Source organism: Podarcis liolepis, assembly GCF_965112155.1.
Source record: "Podarcis liolepis genome assembly, chromosome: 6".
NCBI classification, from domain to species: domain Eukaryota; kingdom Metazoa; phylum Chordata; class Lepidosauria; order Squamata; family Lacertidae; genus Podarcis; species Podarcis liolepis.
Window position 1 is genome coordinate 23,859,678 of NC_139559.1, and position 20,547 is coordinate 23,880,224.

Sequence of the window (20,547 nt, forward strand, 5' to 3'; positions counted from 1 at the left end):
ATAGTTCTACAACAATGGGCAAGCAAGCGGTTGCCATTTTGGCAGAGCTGGCCAAGACATCATGATGATTTGGCCATACCAAGTGGCACTCCTCTTTTTAACACAGTTCACAGTCCACCCAGATGCTACCCAGTGGAAGACTCATTTTTGTGATAGGGAGAGCTAGGCAACAGCACTAATGTGCTTTCGTGCAACTCCTTTTGGCAGGTCTTGGTGGACAGATCCATCTCTCTCACTCTGCCAGCCTAAATGGTGCTTTAAAAGCTGCCATCTGGTTTTGCCACATGGAAGTTCTATTCTTGCAATCTGAATGATACGACTGATGCCCCACATGCATAAGCTGAGCCATTTCTGACCACTGTGCCGAAACAGTAGGAGTGGCTGTAAGCCACCATAACATGGAGGACCTCTGTTGGGATACTTCCATTCATAAGCTGCAGGGGTTCATTATATCACCATGTGCAAGCACCTGACTCTATACTATCTGATGTATCCCTGAAATGTGGAGGCTAGTGGTGGTTGCTCGGTGGTACCAAGAAGAACATTTTCTAAAACTCTGCACACACTCAAACAATTTTTTGCTACTTCATATGTTCAAAGCCTAAGCCCTTGACAATGAAAATAAGTTCCAGCACTCTGACCTGGTCCAAATACAAGTCCTCAAGTCAGGGCTCCAAAGAAGAAGAACATCATGCAGAGTTTCATTTCCTTTGCACCATCACAGGATTGTTTTAAAAGCCACAAATAGATTATTAAAACATTAATATTGCAATAGAAACTTTAGCTCCAAACGTTTACTGGCCTGACCTTGACTAAGAAAACTACTTGCCTTAGAACTTAAGAAACGTTGTAGAGGAAAACAAGGGAGAAGTCAGAACCACTTGACTTGCGCAGAGCATATATTTTGGCCGGGCCAAACAGCAAGGTCTCAGGAAAAGCAGCTGTTTAATTTCTAGGTCTTAAGATTCAACAGGTATATAATGCTTGCTGGCTACCCCTGCATGGGTAAATGTGTTTAGACCAAATATAAAATCCTTCTGCTGCAGCATTTTCTCACCTCCTGTCATGAACTTCACGAATGCATATTGCATTCAGAGGCTAGTAACATGAAGTTGGGTCAGTGAAAAGAATCTCAACAGCAGATGTGCAGAACAGAAAGAGGAATACACCCTTTGTCACCTTCATTTCCCCATGAGATAGAGAGAGGGGAAAAAAAAACTTGCAGACTTATCTGCCTATATCCCATTACAGTTGATTTAAACAGACTAGGTATGTGTAGGATTATAGCCCTAGGCAAGTAAGCAATGAATGGGAGAAGAGATAAATGAAATCATATAAGAGCTGGAATAATAAGCTTAAATGAATGGTGCTTTCACACTCATAATCTTTGCTGGATACAGCCAGTTCAGTTGACAACACAGGCAGTTCCTTCCCTGTAACACCACAATTCAACCAATAGTACATAGTGCACCATTATTTTTCTCAAAGTCATCTGAATCTGAGTTCTTTGGACATCTAGGGGGCCACAGGCGTCCCACTCCTCTTCCAGTTCCTCCATGGTTTATTGTGCATTCAACTGGAGTGACATCTACTCGTCTCTTTCCCAAGTTGCATTTGTCCCTCACAGGAAGAATGTCTACCCACATGGTTACAAGCAGAACAATAAGAAGTCTGGGATATACCTGCATGATTTTAATGTTCTTCAGAGGAGGCAGAGCTAGCTTTATGTACTCAGTTCTTATTAAAGCATATGCAAACTGTACTCAAGTAAGGCATATGGTACTACTAGTGGGCCCCATTTCCCCCTATGAATTGAAAATTGCTGATGGTCTTGTTGAACCACTTAACTGTTTTGTTTGCCTGTTGTAGCAATTGTCATCTGCTGTGCAACATGCCGTATGATTTTTAATTGTCTTTTTACTGCTTCTTTTATTTCTTATGTTGTATTTTATCGTATTTATTGAATTTGCATTCCAATGTAAAATGCAATATAATAAAAGAGGCAGTCAAAACGCAATCAAAAATCAAAATCAGTATGTAATGTGGACATGTAACAGACCCCCTGAATGAAGCTCATGGACTGCTTGTAGTGCACAGACTGCAGTCTGGAAACCCCTGAGCTACTGGACAACTCATACAAAGGTACTTAATGATGCCTGTTTATGTTGCCCAGAACTCTGATTTTTCTCTTGTTAGAAGGTTGATCACCATGACTAAGAATTTATCTAACTCAGACACCTCCGCTCCCCACATTCCAGTTGGAAACAAAAAATAATAATGCATACATAACACTCCAAAATCTAAAATTCAGTTGAAACAACACCTTTAGAATATATCATCTGCTTGGTTACCAAAGTAAAAATGCTCAAAACCAATGTTAAAACCCCTGAGTCTGCAAATGAGAAGAACCATAAGGACTTTAAACTTAATGCATAACATTGCTCTCCTTCCCAGCCCCAAAGTGCAACCCACCCAATCATTTCCCCCATAGTTTAGACATCAAAGATCAGGTTAGCTTTTATAGCTTATGCCAATCAAATAGAAGATACACACCTGACATCCACCTTTCTCCTAAATGAAAGCATGAGGAGCAGGATATAAGAGAGAAAGAGACAGGGCTTAGATTAAAAGAAATGCAGTTTTGAGATGCTTTTCAAAATGGGAAAGATGCATACACAAGTGCTAATAGCCATAATACTGTGGTGTTCAAAATGTATTCCCAGGACCTCTGGTGTTCCTAAAAAGCTTATCAGTGGTTCCCCAATAAGAACATATATTGAGGTAGAAAACTAGCCAGTGCCCTGCATGAACTAACCACCTCAAGTTTCTCTGAATACACAGAGGTTTCTTGGTGCACAAATGGATACGGGAATCAATGTAGAACATTTCTAACTGCCACCCTTTCCAGTGATTCTGTGATAGTAACAGGACAGCCAACAGCTTCTATTCCTCAAGACGGGTTTTTCCACTGAATGTGAAACAGTGAACTTGCAACATTCCATTCGCCAAGCCACAAACATTTCAAATTATGATTTGAAGAGTGCAGGAACTCAATTCTGCTCACTCTAGAAGACTCCAGTCATCTCTTTAATTGAGGGAACAACTACAGGTGTCAAAACGACTTGTAGCTTTAGGTTGGCTAGGACTTGCCGATCAGAAGGTTGGTGGTTCGAATCCCCGCAACAGGGTGAGCTCCCATTGCTCGGTCCCTGCTCCTGCCAACCTAGCAGTTCAAAAGCACATCAAAGTGAAAGTAGATAAATAGGTACCGCTCTGGCGGGAAGGTAAACGGTGTTTCCGTGCGCTGCTCTGGTTCGCCAGAAGCGGCTTAGTCATGCTGGCCACATGACCCGAAAGCTGTACACTGGCTCCCTCGGCCAATAAAGCGAGATGAGCGCCGCAACCCCAGAGTTGGCCACGACTGGACCTATTCGTCAGGGGTCTCTTTACCTTTACTTTTACTCCTCTCCATATGAAAACTGCTGTATTGGAACAAGCCAAAAGGTCTAGACCTACCGTATTTTTTGCTGTATAACATGCACCCGACCATAACACGCACATAGTTTTTAGGGGAGGAAAATCCGTAGGCATGCCACCTGTAGGCATTCCCTCCATAACACGCACAGACATTTCCCCTTACTTTTTAGGAGGAAAAAAGTGAGTGTTATGGTGCAAAAAATACGGTATGTCTCTTAACGGGTTCCACAGGAAAGTTCAGAAGTAGTTTATGATGATGAACCATCTCCCACATACTGTTTGTCCCCAGCATCTTGCACCAAGCCACCCATTGCCTGCTACAGGAAAGGGCAGCAGTTTAAATAAACATACCTTTAAAAGGAATAAAATAAAATTAACTAATCACAACCTTTTCTAAAGGTCTCCCATTTTTCTGGGAAACTTTAAGGCAGGAGTGGGAGGACTCCAGAAGGCCAGAGATGCCCAGACAGCCCACAGGGCAGAAGCAATATTTAGACAGCAGAGCAATGAGTGGAAAATGTGTTTGCTGGAAGGAAGCAGGGGGAGGGCCCAACATCTGCTATGAAGAGGCCACTTCCATCTGCCCAGTCATATGGCAATAATATCATTAATTGTTTACAATGTGCTTTTAATGTGCTAAGTGCTCTATTGTCTTCATCCCGTTTCCCTCCACAATGATCCTACGATGTAGGACAATACTGTCTCCCACTACCTAGGACAGAATGCAACAATTTACTCTCTTCTTTCATTAGACTGCTAAATGCTCCCAGGAAATATTCCCTCCCTCCCTCCCTCCCCCCCCCCCCCGGCTGGGTAAAAATATCTCATTGCCATGTTTGCCAGGTATCCTATGAGCTGAATCTGGACTGCTGAAAAGTTACACTTCACAATATCCCAACTGCATAAATGACCCATGGCAGCAAGATGTAGGTGCATACACACATATGAGAATCACTCCGGAAGCCATCCCATAGATGCTCCCTCTCCTCCTTCCATGCCGCAGAAGGATGTTGCAGTCCACAGCAAAAATGCCATAGGAGTTACATGAGGAAATCAAGCAGACGTTTTACATTTGAAATCACAGTGGGATCTTAGCTGAGAATTCCGGTGCAGCCATTGTACCAACCTTGGAAATTGGGACTTGTGACTTCCTGTTACAACCCCAAACAGGCTTTGCTGTTGACTGATTGGACCTCCATGGCTTCCCAGGAATTTGCCCTCTTATCTCTATCTTTCGGTAGAAACTCAAGCTTATTCCACATGCTTAACATGCTGATCAAAGCACAAGGCTTGACCCATTTGGCGCGTGTGCCTTAGTGTGGTACACGTTGTTTCCTCCTGCCTTGTTTGATGATGTTGAATAAGTGGGTCAAGGCCTAATTACACGTTAGAGGGGACATGTGGCTGCCACCTCCCCTCCCCCGCTCCCCTAGCCTCCCTGGTATTATTTAGTTAAATAAGGCACGCGACCACATTAGGCACAGCATTCTCCCCACTCCCACAAGCAGCAGCCAAAGAAGCAGAGTTTATGTATGGAAAGAAAGAATGGAGGAGGAAATGTGGAGTGTGGGCAGCCACGTAATGCCCTGAAACACATAGTTGGGCTCTCAGTCCAGTGAGGACTGCTATATGGAGAGTCCTTTCTGGAGGCTGAACCCTAAAGTCATTCTGGGGCAGCACTGAAAGCAAGAAAGAAAAGGATGCAAGTTTTCATTTACAGTGACTGTATGACAGCCAGTGATTCCCTGCATGTACTGGGGAATCGAGCTGGAAGCTTATTTGAAGGGCAGAAGAGGAAATCAATATAAACCTAGGATCAGCACGGGGTGCAACTTGGAACATCAGACGGTAGGACATCAAAACATGGATTTTGTCCCCCAAATGGTACCCCCTGCTATCTAAGCCCAGCCATTTAAACTTGACCCAACTTATTCTATTAACATCTAACAGAAAGAGCTGGAAACAAGAAAGCAAGAAAGGAGAAGGAAGAATTTGTCCTTTCTTATTTCCCAGCATGGGCATAGACGCTGTGCAGCACGATGGAATAATATGTTTACTACAAAATTAAATGCATCCCTTAGCTCAGCACCTGGGCAAAAGGTACTTACGTGTTGTTGAGGATTTGGAGGCGTTCCCCTTTCTTGAAAGAAAGGTCTGATTCTGTTCGTGATTCATAGTCATAGAGGGCCACAAAGGTGGTGACTCCACCTGCAACAAGACAAGTTCAAGACTATAGCTGAACACCATTGCATATCAAATTTAGTCAGGGCTCTTGTTGTAAGAGCAATGTGTGTTGGGGAAATTAATATGTTGAAGCCCCTGATGAGTACTTTTTACACCACGTACAATTACATGTAGGAAGGCGGGTAGCGCTGTGGGTTAAACCACAGAGCCTAGGGCTTGCCAATCAGAACGGCGTTTCCGTGCACTGCTCTGGTTCACCAGAAGTGGCTTAGTCATGCTGGCCACATGACCCGGAAGTTGTACGCCGGCTCCCTTGAGAGGTGAGCACCGCAACCCCAGAGTCGTCCGCGACTGGACATAATGGTCAGGGGTTCCTTTACCTTTACAATTACATGTAAGTAGGAAGGGCAGCACTGAGGTCAATGGCCCCATCATGGAATATGAAAGTCTTAAAAAGATCCCTGTGCAACGAGTTGTGCGTGTAATGGGACTGAAGACCCTGTATTTCTAGACACACATCTACTTTGGGGAACAGAGCATTCTTGCCACAACTCCAAAAGCATGTTCATTATACACGCTATAAAAAAGTCTGGAAAAGTTCTACTCATGGTAGGAATCATACTGACCAGCCAGAGGCCCGCAGCGCTGAGGAGAGGTAACCATATCAGATGTATTTGAGCCACCAAAGAGTTTTGGTTCTGTGGTAGTTGTTCCAAATACACGACTGGGAGTCCGATGAGTATCTGACACTGTGGTTTTGCTGGGTGTCTGGGAGGCAGAGCAACCACCATGGATATTTTCTGTGGATTCCAGACTGCGCCTCCGTTGACTGGGGTCTTTGGGTTTGCTCTTACTGCTCCCCATGATTCAAGCTACAGGAGAAGAGGAGAGCAAACATGAAGCTATGGCCTGCTCTGAATGAACAAGTTCTTGGATTCAGGAAGACACAAAACATTATCTCACTTTGTAGGATTGCAAGATCAAAAACTGAACAATTAAGATTAGGCAGCTGCATTTGGAGAGGTGCACTCTGCTCCGTCAACACTGTTTCAGAACAATTAGATCTCACAACGGGCATGATCTCACAACGGGCAAGATTTTCTTTGGTTGCAAACCCCACCTCTGGCACTACCCACGATGCTTTTTCTTGTTTAAAAAAGTTCATTAACTCACTCCTTTCTAAATTTGTTGGAAGATCATTGGGGTGGAAGTTAAAAATTTTGTGGAATAAATAAGAATCCTTGGAAACAGATTGTGGAGGGGTAGACATGTTAGTTAGTCAGATGCAGCAATAACTACAGGGTCCTCCTGTTACACCTTAGTCATCACCATTATCATTACCAGATTTGTATACTGCCTTTCCATAGTTAAAACCATGATCAAGGCAGCTTACAAGATGAAAAGATCCACATAATTGCAAACATGACAAAAGTAGTAATAAACAATAAGTAAAACACACCAAAAAGTGCACAACCAAATTTAACAATTTCCAAACTAAAAATTAAGAAAAGAATTTAAAGAGGAAGAAAAAAGAATATCGGTAACACAACAAGACCCCCCTAAACAATACTCCACCCAAATTAATCATTTTATTGTGGCAGGAGCTTTTATGGGGGGGACTAGTCCACTGAAGAAGACCAAGGTCAAAATGTGTTTTTGTTCTGTGATACTTTGTGAGTTACATCTGTTCAGCTTCTTGAAACTTTGGCAGCATACATTGTTGGTGTTTGCATTCTTTTGCTACTGGATCTTGGAAGATACATATTGTTTGCTTTTAATTGCAATCAGAATTCATAAAATATGTTTTTATTTACCATACACATTCACACTAGTTTGTGACATTTTTTGCTCCCTTTTTTTTAAATCACATCTACAGTTGGTTGGGATTCATTTCCCTTTTTGTACAGCTCAATACAATAAACCATGTAATACACAAACATTAAATGGAGAGGGGGAATTCTGATCTTGCTCTCCACCCTCAAAGGCCTGTGCAAAGCAGTGCATCTTGACCCAGCACTGAAATGTATACAATGGCTTGGCCAGATGCATCGGTGTGTGTGTGTGTGTGTGTGTGTGTGTGTGTGTGTGTGCCTAGAAAAGCCCTCTCAAACACAGGATTTAGACAGGGCAAATTTCCATGGTGGTATGACAGCCAACAGGACCGTCCCTGCAGTTCACAAATCCTAGACAGCTCTATAAAGAAGGATTTTTAAAAAGAAGTACAGTGGTACCTCAGGTTAAGTACTTAATTCGTTCTGGAGGTCTGCACTTAACCTGAAACTGTTCTTAACCTGAAGCACCACTTTAGCTAATGGGGCCTCCTGCTGCTGCTGCGCCGCCGGAGCCCGATTTCTGTTCTTATCCTGAAGCAAAGTTCTTAACCTGAAGCACTATCTCTGGGTTAGCGGAGTCTGTAACCTGAAGCGTATGTAACCTGAGGTACCACTGTATTCCTCTTAGTTTATTTTAAAAGGAACAGTGAATACAAACTGGGGGTGGTGACAGAAACAAATGTTATGGTGAGCGTAACGTTTTCAAACTTGGTTGCAGAATTCTTTTTTGCCAAATAACTCTGAGGTCAATGTGAGAGAGATAAGTTATAAGACCAATGAACCCAGCTAGACAGAGAAGACAGGTCTGTCTGGAGGATTTCAGTCAATAGAGAATGTGAGGCTCTTGATGCTTCATTACTTACACACTAGTTGGGCCGGGATCTCACTTGCTGAGTGACATGACTACATGCCAGCCCGACTGAAGTAAGAGGGAGGAATTCTCACAGCAAGATTCAAAAAGATTAGACCACTTCCCTGTGTGTGAAGCGATCATCAGGAACGGATGGCAGACATTTTCCCACTTCGAGATATTAAGGTATCATGTAGCTATTGCTAACCTATTGTGAGATTTGGGAACTTTGACTTGAAAAGACACTGTCATTTTCATTTAAGCTTTTCTTACGCAGAAATAAAGGCTTCCGTAAGCTCAGCATACACCACAATGATCACTTTTGTTTGATTAATCTTGGGGCAAGAAGGAGCGAGTCTAGCAAACGGTCTAAATGTACAATCCTACACACACTTCTCTGGGAATAAGCTCCGCTGAACGTAGTGGGGCAAATGTTGAATGAACACATTTGAGCTCCTTGGAGCAAGCAATTAAGTTCAACCCTCACCTCAGCCATTATCTCACTAGAGTAATCGTCTCAGATTCCCCTTCACACATTCAGTTAATGCGTGCAGAAGAGGAAAAACTGCAAAGCATAGCACAACCACGAAGAATGTAAGAAGAGCCTGCAGGATCAGGCCAATGGCCCATGTAGTCCAACATCCTGTTCCCACAGTGGCTGACTAGATGCCTGTGAGAAACCAGCAAGTGGGATTTGAGGACAAGACCCCTCTCCCCTCCTGTGATTTCCAGCAACTGGTACAACATCACTCAGCAACAGAGAACATACAAAGGGAGGACCCATGTTCAATTCAATTATTATTATTATTATTATTATTATTATTATTATTATTATTATTATTTATACCCCACCCATCTGGCTGGGTTTCGCCACTCTGGGCGGCTTCCAACAAAACACTAAAATACAATAACCTATTAAACATTAAAGCTTCCCCAAACAACAGTAAATAATCTCAGGCAAAAGGGCTAAGAGAGACCTTCTGTGCAAGACCCCAGTGAACTGCCAGAGTAGTGACTAAGATGGACCAATGGTCAGGTGTGGTACAGGGCAGCTTCAATATGTTCATACAGGTGGAATGCCAGACCTCTATGCATACCCATGTAGCAATGTAGTCGTGCCTTTCTCATGTTCTGCACAGTCCAGGAGCAGGGTTGGCAGCTGCAAACTCACTCTCCACAAAGCACTGATTGGATGTTTGGAGGGGTGTGTGGTAGCCGGCTTTATTTTATGTATTTATTTATCCAGAATTTCTCACTCTTCAACCAGAAAGGCTCCCAGGCACTGGTGGAGGAAGAGGTGGGGGGGGAGCGCACCGCCCCTGGCAGCGCGATCCCGGCGGGGAGCCATCGCAGCTGCCCCCCCACCCATGCTGGGCGCCACGCCCCCACGAGCGGCACACGACGCCCCTGGGATGTGCGCCAGCCCCGCCTGCTCTCCACCCCCCCCCCCCGTGCCAGAGCATGAAGCTCCACCACTGCTCCCAGGGCAGCTGACCTTTCAATAAAAATAATACAGCCCTTGCCTTCAGAATTACAATCTAAAATGATCAGTAAAGCAAAAGTAAAAGCCGATGGGGACGGGGGGTGGGAATTCTTGGATTACCAAGATAACGTGAAGTGTTTTGAACACTTGCAGATTGCTGTTGTTTGAGATTGAAGAAGAATAATCACAGAACTTTCTGCACTGTAAGCAAATTACGGAGCGTTCATTCTTGGCTCCTCCAGTGCGTAACAGCCATCAATAGAGTTGTGATTTATTTCATGATTTTGAAAGGCACCTAAGCTAGGAGCTGCTTTTCATATCATGTGACAATTGGGGCTCCTGTGGTGAGCATATCTTAGGTTTTAAATCTGAAGGCACCAACTCATTGAAGGCGAGGGAAAGCTCTTGTCTTGAGAAGAAAAAACACAGTGTTTTCAATCACAAAGATTGTACTCACACAGGGCCTTTTTCTACAGTCTATTCAACACATGAAGGCTAGGGCAGGCCTTCCACTGTGATCCTGTCCTCACTCCTCATCCCTCAGCAAAATGTGTCCAGCCAGTGTCATTTGCAATTAACGGCTTGAGACTCTGGAAAGCCATTGCCAGTCAGAGTCGATAATCCTGGGCTAAAAGGACAATAAGACCTGGTAGCGTCTTATGATCCTTGCAAAATGTCAACTCCCTTACAAAGTAAACATTGATTAAAATTATGGTTCTTTGAGGCAACCCAAGGTATTGATGGCCTTAGGCTCTGCGTATGCTATATCTTTAAAGGACATTTGAAACCCATTCTTTCCCTCAAATAATTCTGTGCACTGTAATTTGTGGAGGGCTGCTGGGAATTGTAACTATCTATGTGAGGGGTAAACTACACTGCCCAGAATTCTTTGCAGGAAAGACTGTGCTTTGTATGGAGCATCTCCACCCCCATGTTCAGCCCAGACACTGAGGTCCAGCTCCAAGGGCCTTCTGGCGGTTCCCTCACTGCGAGAAGCGAAGTTACAGGGAACCAGGCAGAGGGCCTTCTCGGTTGTGGCTCCCGCCCTGTGGAACACGCTCCCATCAGATGACAAGGAAATAAACAGCTACCTGACTTTTAAAAGACATCTGAAGGCAGTCCTGTTTAGGGAAGTTTTTAATGTTTGATGTTTTATTGTATTTTTAACATTTTGTAGGAAGCCACCCAGAATGGCTGGGGAAACCCAGCCAGATGGGCGGGGTATAAATTATATCTTGGATGCAGTTGTACAAAGTCTTGCTGCTGAGCTTTGAATCATAGTAAAGTGCCTTAATACTGATTTTTTTAAAATGTGCATTTAAGGATATGATCTGGAGGAATATTTTCTCTCTCTCTCTCTCTCTCTCCCCCCTCTCTCCTTGGTTTTGGTTTTCTTGGATTTATTTCCAGCTCAAGAAACAGACATAGGTGAGAGAAGAGGCTTCAAGGTCAGAGGAAACAACTTAAAGCTCGTTCCCTCAGATTTTCAAAACCTGTTCTGTTTAGCTCAATAATCAGTATATCTAGAATATCAGTCACTTTGGGTAAATGCCAATAGCGGGTTCAGACATATGCATGACTGAGCATCTTGTACTAAGCTTCTTTCTCAGATGGGTTATTGCCAAGCCACAGTTGAAAATGCACTGCTCCGAGAAGACTGAACTCAGCCTTTTCCTCGCTCATATTTTCAGGGCTCTGGGTGCAAAAAATAGGATACAGGAATTGAAAATGAAGCACCATAGGAATCAAGGAACAAAAATGGAATCAAGGAACAGAGAGAATGCAAACTGTAAGAATAGCTCTGCTAGGTTAGACCAAAGGCACAAACAGCCTACCATCCTAGTCTCACAGTGGCCAACCAAATTTTGTGAACAGTAACCTAACTACTATAACTCACAGCAGTGGTGTGGTGGCAAATTATAAAGTGCAGGAACTCATCATGATGGTTTCCAATGCTATACCCTCTGTTTGTCCCCCACCCCAATATATTCTCAAGGTATGTGTTATAAAAACAGTTCTAAAAATCCCCCTTCATTTTGTTTAACATGCCTGCAATTGATTTCACACCTAGTTTGCCAGTGATGTGGATCAAACAAGACTATTAGGTTTTTTTACACTCTCTCGCGCCATCGTCCCTGCATCTTTATGCCAAGGTGAAGTGGAGTGTAATTGGAAGCAGCCAGCATTCTCAAAAGGCTCGTTTCTGACTGATTAGACATGGCATAATAAGGGAGGCTTTCCTGCAACTGGATTAGTAATGAAGGCGAGCCCAGACTGGCAGAGGCCTCAGGGAAGAAAACTGCAAAGGGACAGAACACTTTTGAGGCTATTGCTGGAATGGACTCTGAATTTTCTGCTCTGTGCCCTGATAAGCATGGAAATAGGGAGAGTACTAAAAGGCTGCCTAGTATAATCTCCTTCCATGGAGGCATGGCAAGTTATCCACCACCAACTGACCAATGCTATCCAGGCCACAATATGTCATAAAGGCAGTGCGGGTATCATCTTGAAAAGTGCCTGAAGAAGAAAACATCCCAAAGGAACAAGGCTACATTCTACAGGAGGATAGGCAATCTAAGGCCCAGGGGTCGGATCGCCTTCTCAATCTGGCCCACAGACGGTCCGGGAATCAACGTGTTTTCACATGAGTAGAATGTGTGCTTTTGTTTAAAATGCATCTCTGGGTTATTTGTGGGGCATAGGAATTCGTTCCTCCCCCCCGCCCCGCAACATATAGTCCAGACCACCACATGGTGTGAGGAATGGTGGACCGGCCCACGTTTGAAAAAGGTAGTTGACCCCTGATCTACAGCAACCTCTAGCCAATCTGACCTGGGGGAATATTCATTCCTAGTCTCAAATATGATAATTTAAGCTCAGAGTATGGACAAAACACTTCCTGTCTGAAGACACAGCAAGTAGAAGCTGGGCTGTTTTCTGGCGCTCTCTCTGTCTCTCTCTCTCTGCAAACACCCACTATCCTTACCCTAATTATGGAAATAAAACTCAAGATCATGCAGGTGTGGGGAAGAAATGTTTCCTGGTCCCAATAAGCCTAAAATTAATAATAATAATAATAATAATAATAATAATAATAATAATTTATTTATTTATTTATTTATACCCCGCCCATCTGGCTGAGTTTCCCCAGCTACTCTGAGCGGCTCCCAATCAAATGTTAAAAACAGTACAGCATTAAATATTAAAAACTTCCCTAAACAGGGCTGCCTTCAGATGTCTTTTAAAGATATAATAGCTGCTTATTTCCTTCACATCTGAAGGGAGGGTGTTCCACAGGGTGGGCGCCACTACCTAGAAGGCCCTCTGTCTGGTTCCCTGTAACCTCTGGTTCCCTGTAAAATGCAAGACCCTTCACTTCCTATCAAGTTTTCAGCATCTTTTTAAGTGTCAGAAACTGGCTGGACAATGAGGAGTGGTGGCTGGATACTTCTGAATGGGCACCAGGAGAAGGGGGGTTGGAGACTGACTTGGAAGAAGGGATCCAGCAATGAGGAGAAGCCTGAAACAGCCCGGAGTCAGAGGAAGGAGAAGCTGCAGGACTGGACAGTGAAGGACAGTTACCAGAGGGAGGGAGGCAGAGAAGTCAGGCTGGTGTAGAGTCAATGGCTTCCACATCTCCTCCTCCTGCCCCCACCTCTCCTGCTCCACTGACTCCCAGGACCAAGAGAGGACTGAAGAGGGAGGAGCAGAAGCAGGTTAGACGCAGACAGATTCTTCACCTGCTTGCACGCAGCTCAGATGGGCAAGATACATAAGCTGAGGTCGGGGCCTCTCTGCAACTGCCTCATCAGGTGCACACCTGGGTGCCACATAATGTTCATTCTACACTTGCAAGGAATCAATCCTTCAATGTGGCGGCACATTTACTTTCTCGAACTCACTGGTGCCTGTGTTGCATTGCTTTTGGCACCTGCTAAAAACTTAGGCAAATCTTCTCAGACATGCATTTTTATTACCTTTTCTTGTTTTTCGTTGATTAAGAGCTATATAAATCTTGTTAAATAAATAATACACAAAACAAGCAACTTCCAATACAAAGTATGCCTCAGGCTTTGTCACATCTGCCTGTGTTTAAAGTTGGATTCTTGACCTGTAAGCTTCAGTCAGGTCTCTCTGATCTAAGAACTACTGCACAATGTTACAGTTTCAACATGCGTCAGTATTTGTACATGCTAAAAATTATATGTTTGATCAGTGCTATTTTTCTAGGAAAAGAGGTGCTTGAACTCGCTGTGAATGCCTCCCTTGTTCTCTTAGAGGCGCCGGAACTGAGTTCCGGCTGAAAAAAAGGCCTGTGTTTAGTGCTCCAAAATGCATGTCATTTAGTATGTAAGCAACTCAAGGCTGCTTTTGAAAAGCCATCATTATCACCATTTTTTAGAGGAGGGTCTCCATATTTCTGAATTGGCAGTATGAATTTAGAGAGAGAAATTACTCACATACGCTGTCACCTGACAGAGCTTTCTGTGGCGGACAGGGTGGCAGACAAATCAATCAGCGCAGCTCTTCTGGAATCTACAAAAGAGAAAAGCATGGAATGTTAGCTAAGAATTCACAAAAAGCCAAACAACATCTGACTACATGACTTACAGCACCACCCTGAGCGTGTGAGGTTGAAATTAAGTCAGAGTTATTTCAATGGGACTTACTTCCAAGCAAGTGTGCACCACTGTGTGTTGAAAGCAACCCCCACTTGTCCAATGGGGGATTACTCCCTAGTAAATGTACTTATTTATTTAATCAATTTATATAGTGCTTACTGAAACAAAACATCTCTAAGACGTTTGCAAAAGACAATCTAAAATATTCACTAAAAACACACACACAATAAAAGCAAATGTTAAAAAGCAAGGCTTGCATCTAAACCACGTTTCATTAATAGCTTGTTGAAAGTAGTGTGCTTATGATTGGGTACATACTTTTCTTAATGCCAAGAAGCTGTGGGGGAGCAATGCAACTCACTGTATCTTAAGGTCCCTAAATTCACTGATTCCAATGAGCCTACTCAGAGTATGATTAATTTTAGATGTCATCCATTAAAACATGGTGAAATAAGTTGTTGTTTTTTAAAGTGCACAAAATAATGATGGGGAAAAGACTACTGCCACTCATCAGGAGTGTTATCACTGCTATCATCCAGTAAGATCCCCATGACACTCACACAACCTTGTTTCATTCAACGTTCATGACAGCAATAAAAATTATTCTCCTGTTTTATTTCAAATGTTTCTTAGCAGCCATACAGGTCCCATTCAGAATGGAAAGGCAGGAAATGTTTTAGTCAAAAATATCTGGGAGTGATAGAAGCAATTTTTACTGGAGAAACATCATGTCCACACATGAGCAGAACTATATGGAGGAAATACTTTGGGATGTCACACTATAAAATATTGCACTATTATTGCTCTCAATGTATCAAATAAATAGTCTTGAAAGCCACTCCCATACCCAAATTGTTCCCAAATTGGCCTAAATCTGCAATTTATATCAGTTTTAAAACAGCTGCCTGACACATTCCACTTTAAAGCAACCTATTTATTGAACATTCAACCTGATTTGCTTGCACAAAGCTTACACAGAGGTTAGATTATATCCAGTCTCCGAGCATTTGTTCTGATTTATTTGTGGCACAGTTTTAGGACAATGAGCATTTATCGTGATTTGCTTTTGGGATGGTTTCCCATTAATCATTTGTTGATCCCACACTTTTCAATGCATTTCTCTGTGGCTTTTTAAAAGTGGATTTGTTGCACCAGGGTGATAGAGCGCATTAATTCACTTTAATGGCAACAAACCTAAATCCCTCCTGCAAAACAAGGAGAGTCTGGAGGCACCCTTAAAGGAAATCAGCATAGTACTAAATCTGGCATAAAAGCACAACACAGGCTCCTTGTGAGCCTTCTTTTGTAGATCGTTGAAAATGGGTGGAGGCAGCAGATTGCCTTTCTGATCTGTCATGTGTGAAGAAGGGACAATTCTCTGCTCCACTTCACCAAGTCAACGGGGCAAGAAAAAAGAGGTGGTGGCTGCTGGCAGCCCAAGGCTATCAACCAAGCTTATACTGCAGAGCATTTGATGAGGAAAGAATCCTATGTTTATCCAGAGCCCAGAGGGTATCCAGACAGACAGACAGACAGACAAAATACACAGTTATAAAATATGGATACTAGCCAGGGCAACATTCTTAAAGTGCTTTTGCTGCATTTAATGGGTCCTTCCTTGTACATATCTACCTGCACCTGGGAATCATGGAGTGTGCTTCTTGAACTGAGGAGTCCCCAACACACTCGTCAAACCCATCAAACCCCCTTACCCAGCCTGATAGCAAGAGTAAGGAAGAGGGGAGATCTGTTGTCTTCATGCCCTCTTGTGGGATTTCTAAAACCATCTGGCTGGCCACCATCTAAAGAACAACAGGATTACTGCACATGTTTTTATTAGTTACATACCTCACCATTTGCTAGATGGTATCTGCTAATCCTGTTTTTATTTTAAAATGGACTGTATGTTTGAAACCTTTTTTTGTCTTGCCCTGTCTGGAAAGTTATAATAGTTTGATTAACACTAATCTGACTTCTCAAAAAGTACCGTATTTTTCGCTCCATAAGATGCACGTTTTTCTTCCTAAAAAGTAAGGGGAAATGTCTGTGGATCTTATGGAGCGAATGAGTGGTCCCTGGAGCCAAATTGCCCAGGGGCAAAAAGCAGATCATGCTTTTTTGTTTAAAAAGAGGGAAGTGTGTGTTGAAACAAATCCGCAGGCGATCGGGAGTGAGATAAGGGATGCTAACAATAAAGGAGGCTGCCTGGGAGGGGGGAGGTAAAGACAGCAAACTTGCAAGGAGAGGAGACAGGAATACTAAAACAAGCAATGAGGAGAGAAATTAGAAGAAAAGGAGGAGCAAAAAACTGCTCCAGCTAAGGAAAAGACATTAAGGCAAACAAGAGGGAAGGGGGTGTTGAAAAGAAGCAGCTGATCGGCAAGCGATCGGGAGGGAGATAAGGGACGCTGGCGATAAAGGAGGCTGCCTGGGAGGGGGGAGATAAAAGCCCATGGATCCTCAGGATTTTTGCATTGGGTCACCCCAAATTCACCATCAGATCACATAGCAAGTCCATGACTATATCCTGCACCAAGAAACCCCGCATCCACTGTTTCGTGGGGCTGCAATGGCGCAAAAACGTGGTTACAAAGCATGGATCCACATGGATCCTCAGGATTTTTGCATTGGGTCACCCCAAATTCACCATCAGATCACATAGCAAGTCCATGACTATAGCCTGCACCAAAAAACCCCGCATCCACTGTTTCGTGGGGCTGCAATGGCGCAAAAACGTGGTTACAAAGCATGGATCCACATGGATTCTCAGAATTTTTGCATTGGGCTACCCCAAATTCACCGTCACAGCATGAACCACAAAAATCATACACCCACAGTTTCGTCCAGAATATTTCTTTTCTTGTTTTCCTCCTCTAAAAACCAGATCTGTCTTATGGTCAGGTGCATCTTATGGAGCAAAAAATACGGCAACTAACATTGATCATCATCTTGACTGTATCAGCCACCTGAAGTTAACAGAGCTTTTTTTTACCCCACAAACCTTTAATATGAAGAGATGAGAGGTTAGAATTAGAAAAATTGCATCTTTTTTGGAATAGATAAAGCATAGTACCTAAAAAGACCGACCTATATATCACAACAACTCTGGTTTGAATTTTGCCTCCATCATGAATTTACCACTTCTTAGTCCCCCACCTGCAACGATATCTGCCTACGGTACAGAGCTATTATAATTTTACTACAAGTTTACGATGTGCTTTGAACACCCATGAGTATTGTTAAAGCAGAAAGTTTCATTCCATGGCACAGGCCTTGTCTTCACAGCACAAATAGTACCAAGTTTGTCTCTTCCGACTATCTTCCTAGGGATATTCATGGAGGAGAGTCCGTGCCTCTCAAAGTGGTGGCTGCTGGCCCTCCTAATAATCTCTGCCCTCAAAACTCCTTCTTAAGTCACCTTTCCCTCAGGATGGCACACTGATTTTGCAAGGCCATAGGCCTAGAAGTGCAAAGAGAATGCAGAAGGGTTGCTAGGCAACTGCCCAGCTTAAAATTTCATCCCTTTCCTGGGCCTAAAGTCAGGCTTCATACTGGACTAAAGACTTTGGCAGCCTTTTTCTTCCTAGATAGAATAGCAGGGAAGAAGGAAAGCATTTATTACAGTGCCTTCCTGCCTGTCCAAACATGTCAAGGAAAACGGCAAAAAGACAGAGCACGAGGATAAGGAGAGGAAAGAAGGGAAAGCCTTATCTGGGGCTGGGCTGCAAGCCCATTACCTTGAAGGGGGGGGGGGAATGAAGGTAAATTGAAGGTGGTTATGCAATCTTATTTCTCATATCTGTATGGAGTATCTAGATCTTGAGAAATTTGTTGAAGCCAGCCAGCCACAGAGCAGAACAAGCAACCTTCTGCAGTTGCTACCATAGGCAGCCCCTGAGGTAAAGAAAGCAGGAACCAATGCTTATACAGGAATTGTGGTTCTACCTCCTTCTGCAGAGTGCTCTCAAGACACCGCCAGCTTTTTTTGTTCCTGTCCCTGTTGTGGGAGATTAGAGCCAAATCTAACAAATGCATATTCTTGCTAGTTAGCATGAGAAGGGGTTAATACCACAGAGCTGTACTGCTGATAGGCAGGTACTCAGGCCATAGAATTGCAATTGGTAGAGAGGGTTCTGTGTGGTGTCATTTCCCCTCCTCTTCTGGAAAGCAAGGAGCATATAGTACTTCCTTTTCTCTCTCTTCCTTTGACCATCGTTGGATGCAGACATGCCTCTGTTCACTCAATCTTTAGGTACATGCCTGTAGCTGGTTATAATTAAATATAAGTATTGCTTATATTTGCTTATATATATCATTGTTGAGAACCAATGACATGATTATAAAGTTAGTAAATCTTACTTTTAAACTTACTTTAGAAGTTGTTGCCTGATTCTTTCTTAAGCAGGGTAAGAACAGGGAGGCCAGCTTACTTTATAGCTGGACTTACTCAAAACTAGGCTTTTCAGCCTAATTCCTATGTTTTAAATTTTGCTGCTAATGATAATATTTTAAAACTCTATTCAGCACACACAGGTGGGGGAATGAGTGCTGCTGGTGGGATTTGCATGCCCCAAAACACATGGGAATAAATGAGTTTGGTCTCCCGAGTGCCTAAAACAGAGGTGGGGAACTACATCTGGCTGAATCCTCAATTCCATCTTTCCCTACAGGTCAAGTTTGACAGGCGGCTGGGGCTGCTCACCTATCAATCCCCTCACAATGGTGTCAGGTGACCTATTTTGGCCCTGTGTAGTGTGCAGTGCTTTGAAGCCCCGACAGTCGGGGCTTCAAAGCACTGTGCAGCACTTTCTGTGAGCACTGCTGATCAGCTGATTGTCAGTACTTGGAAAGTACTGTGGGGTGCTGTGCACACAGCCTTGGAGGCACCACCAATTAACAAATCCACAATTTTACCTGACCCACAACTGATGTCAGGTGTAGGGCAGGGTGGCCTGGCCTGGCCTAAACAGCCTCATGGGCCAAAAATGGATGCCTGATTAGCCTAATTATGCCCCACCCTTGGCATAGAAGAACTGACGCTCGATACTAAGGCAGGGAACAGTGACTACAGAGTATTTGTATTCACACTTGTTAACAATTGATATACATACCTGCCAAACTGCCACATTTAACTATAAAAATCACATTAGGCAGCTGGAATACTTTTAGTTTTTTCAGGCCCCTGTTTATAAGCTCTTTACATTTCTAATTTTTCAGAACAGATAACACCTTTATTTGGGGGAAGCGGAGGAAAATGAATTTGTACCAAGGCCAGATATTAAGTTTGTATTTTGGCAGGAGAAACAAGTACCCTTTTAATGAAATACCCTCCTATTAAAAACAACAATGGTGCAAATTATGAAGTGATACAGTATCCCAATAAAGGGCACTAATGAGATGGGCTACACTTTGCACAAATTGTTCCCAGGACACACACATACAGCTGAATACTCCCATGGGGAGCAAATAGCTAATATATTATACCCATTAGATGTGTCCTGGTGGGGAAAAAGAAATACTACACTCAGACATTTGTTTAAAACTGGTAACCTTGCACAATGATTATACACTGCAGTACTGCTTTAGTTTGCGATGTCAATCCTTCTTCCACCAGTGATCCCCTGCAATTTTAAAAGTATGCTTGATTAGGAAAATAAGCAGTGTTTGACTGACAGCACTTTAAGAGGATGGTTTATAATTTGTACTTGACTAATATTTCCCTAGAAATAATTGTACTGCATAAAGACAGGCATTTGAATTAAGTGTTTCCACTCAGGGCTGCAGTACATACAAATGAGGCCTTCCCTGTCCCCTTTTGTGCTATTGCAATTGACTTTTGAATAAAGGTCATGTCTTAAATATTTGGAGCTGGGGTTTTTTTTTACCTGTGGTGGTGGCGGGAGGGCTGTGTTATACAACGTCAACTCCTGTTTTCATCTATATCACTGGCAAGATAGTTTGATTGTGAGTATCTAGAAAGTGGGACAATTTTTATGGATATTTAACCCCCAAAACGCTAAGACATGAGACTCCAACTCCCAACTCTAGCCAGCAAAGTCCAACAATGTAGTATGGAGGGGACTACATTGGCCACCCCTT

The 20,547-nt window shown here is 43.2% G+C and overlaps 1 protein-coding gene across 2 annotated transcripts in view; it reads right to left on the reverse strand.

Moving 5' to 3' along the window:
- Positions 1–14,367, reverse strand: part of SRC (SRC proto-oncogene, non-receptor tyrosine kinase) — a 40,641-nt gene extending 26,274 nt beyond the window's left edge. Inside the window, exons 1-4 of one of the 2 annotated variants that reach the window (XM_083508116.1) lie at positions 14,287–14,367; positions 6,288–6,533; positions 5,586–5,685; positions 2,554–2,571 (exon numbers count right to left, since the gene is read on the reverse strand). In XM_083508116.1, the coding sequence (XP_083364242.1) occupies positions 2,554–2,571; positions 5,586–5,685; positions 6,288–6,525 (356 nt within the window). In that variant the 5' untranslated portion in view covers positions 6,526–6,533; positions 14,287–14,367. The remainder of the gene's footprint in view (positions 1–2,553; positions 2,572–5,585; positions 5,686–6,287; positions 6,534–14,286) is intronic. The other variant, XM_083508117.1, reaches the window with a different exon arrangement.
- Positions 14,368–20,547: the final 6,180 nt, after the last annotated feature.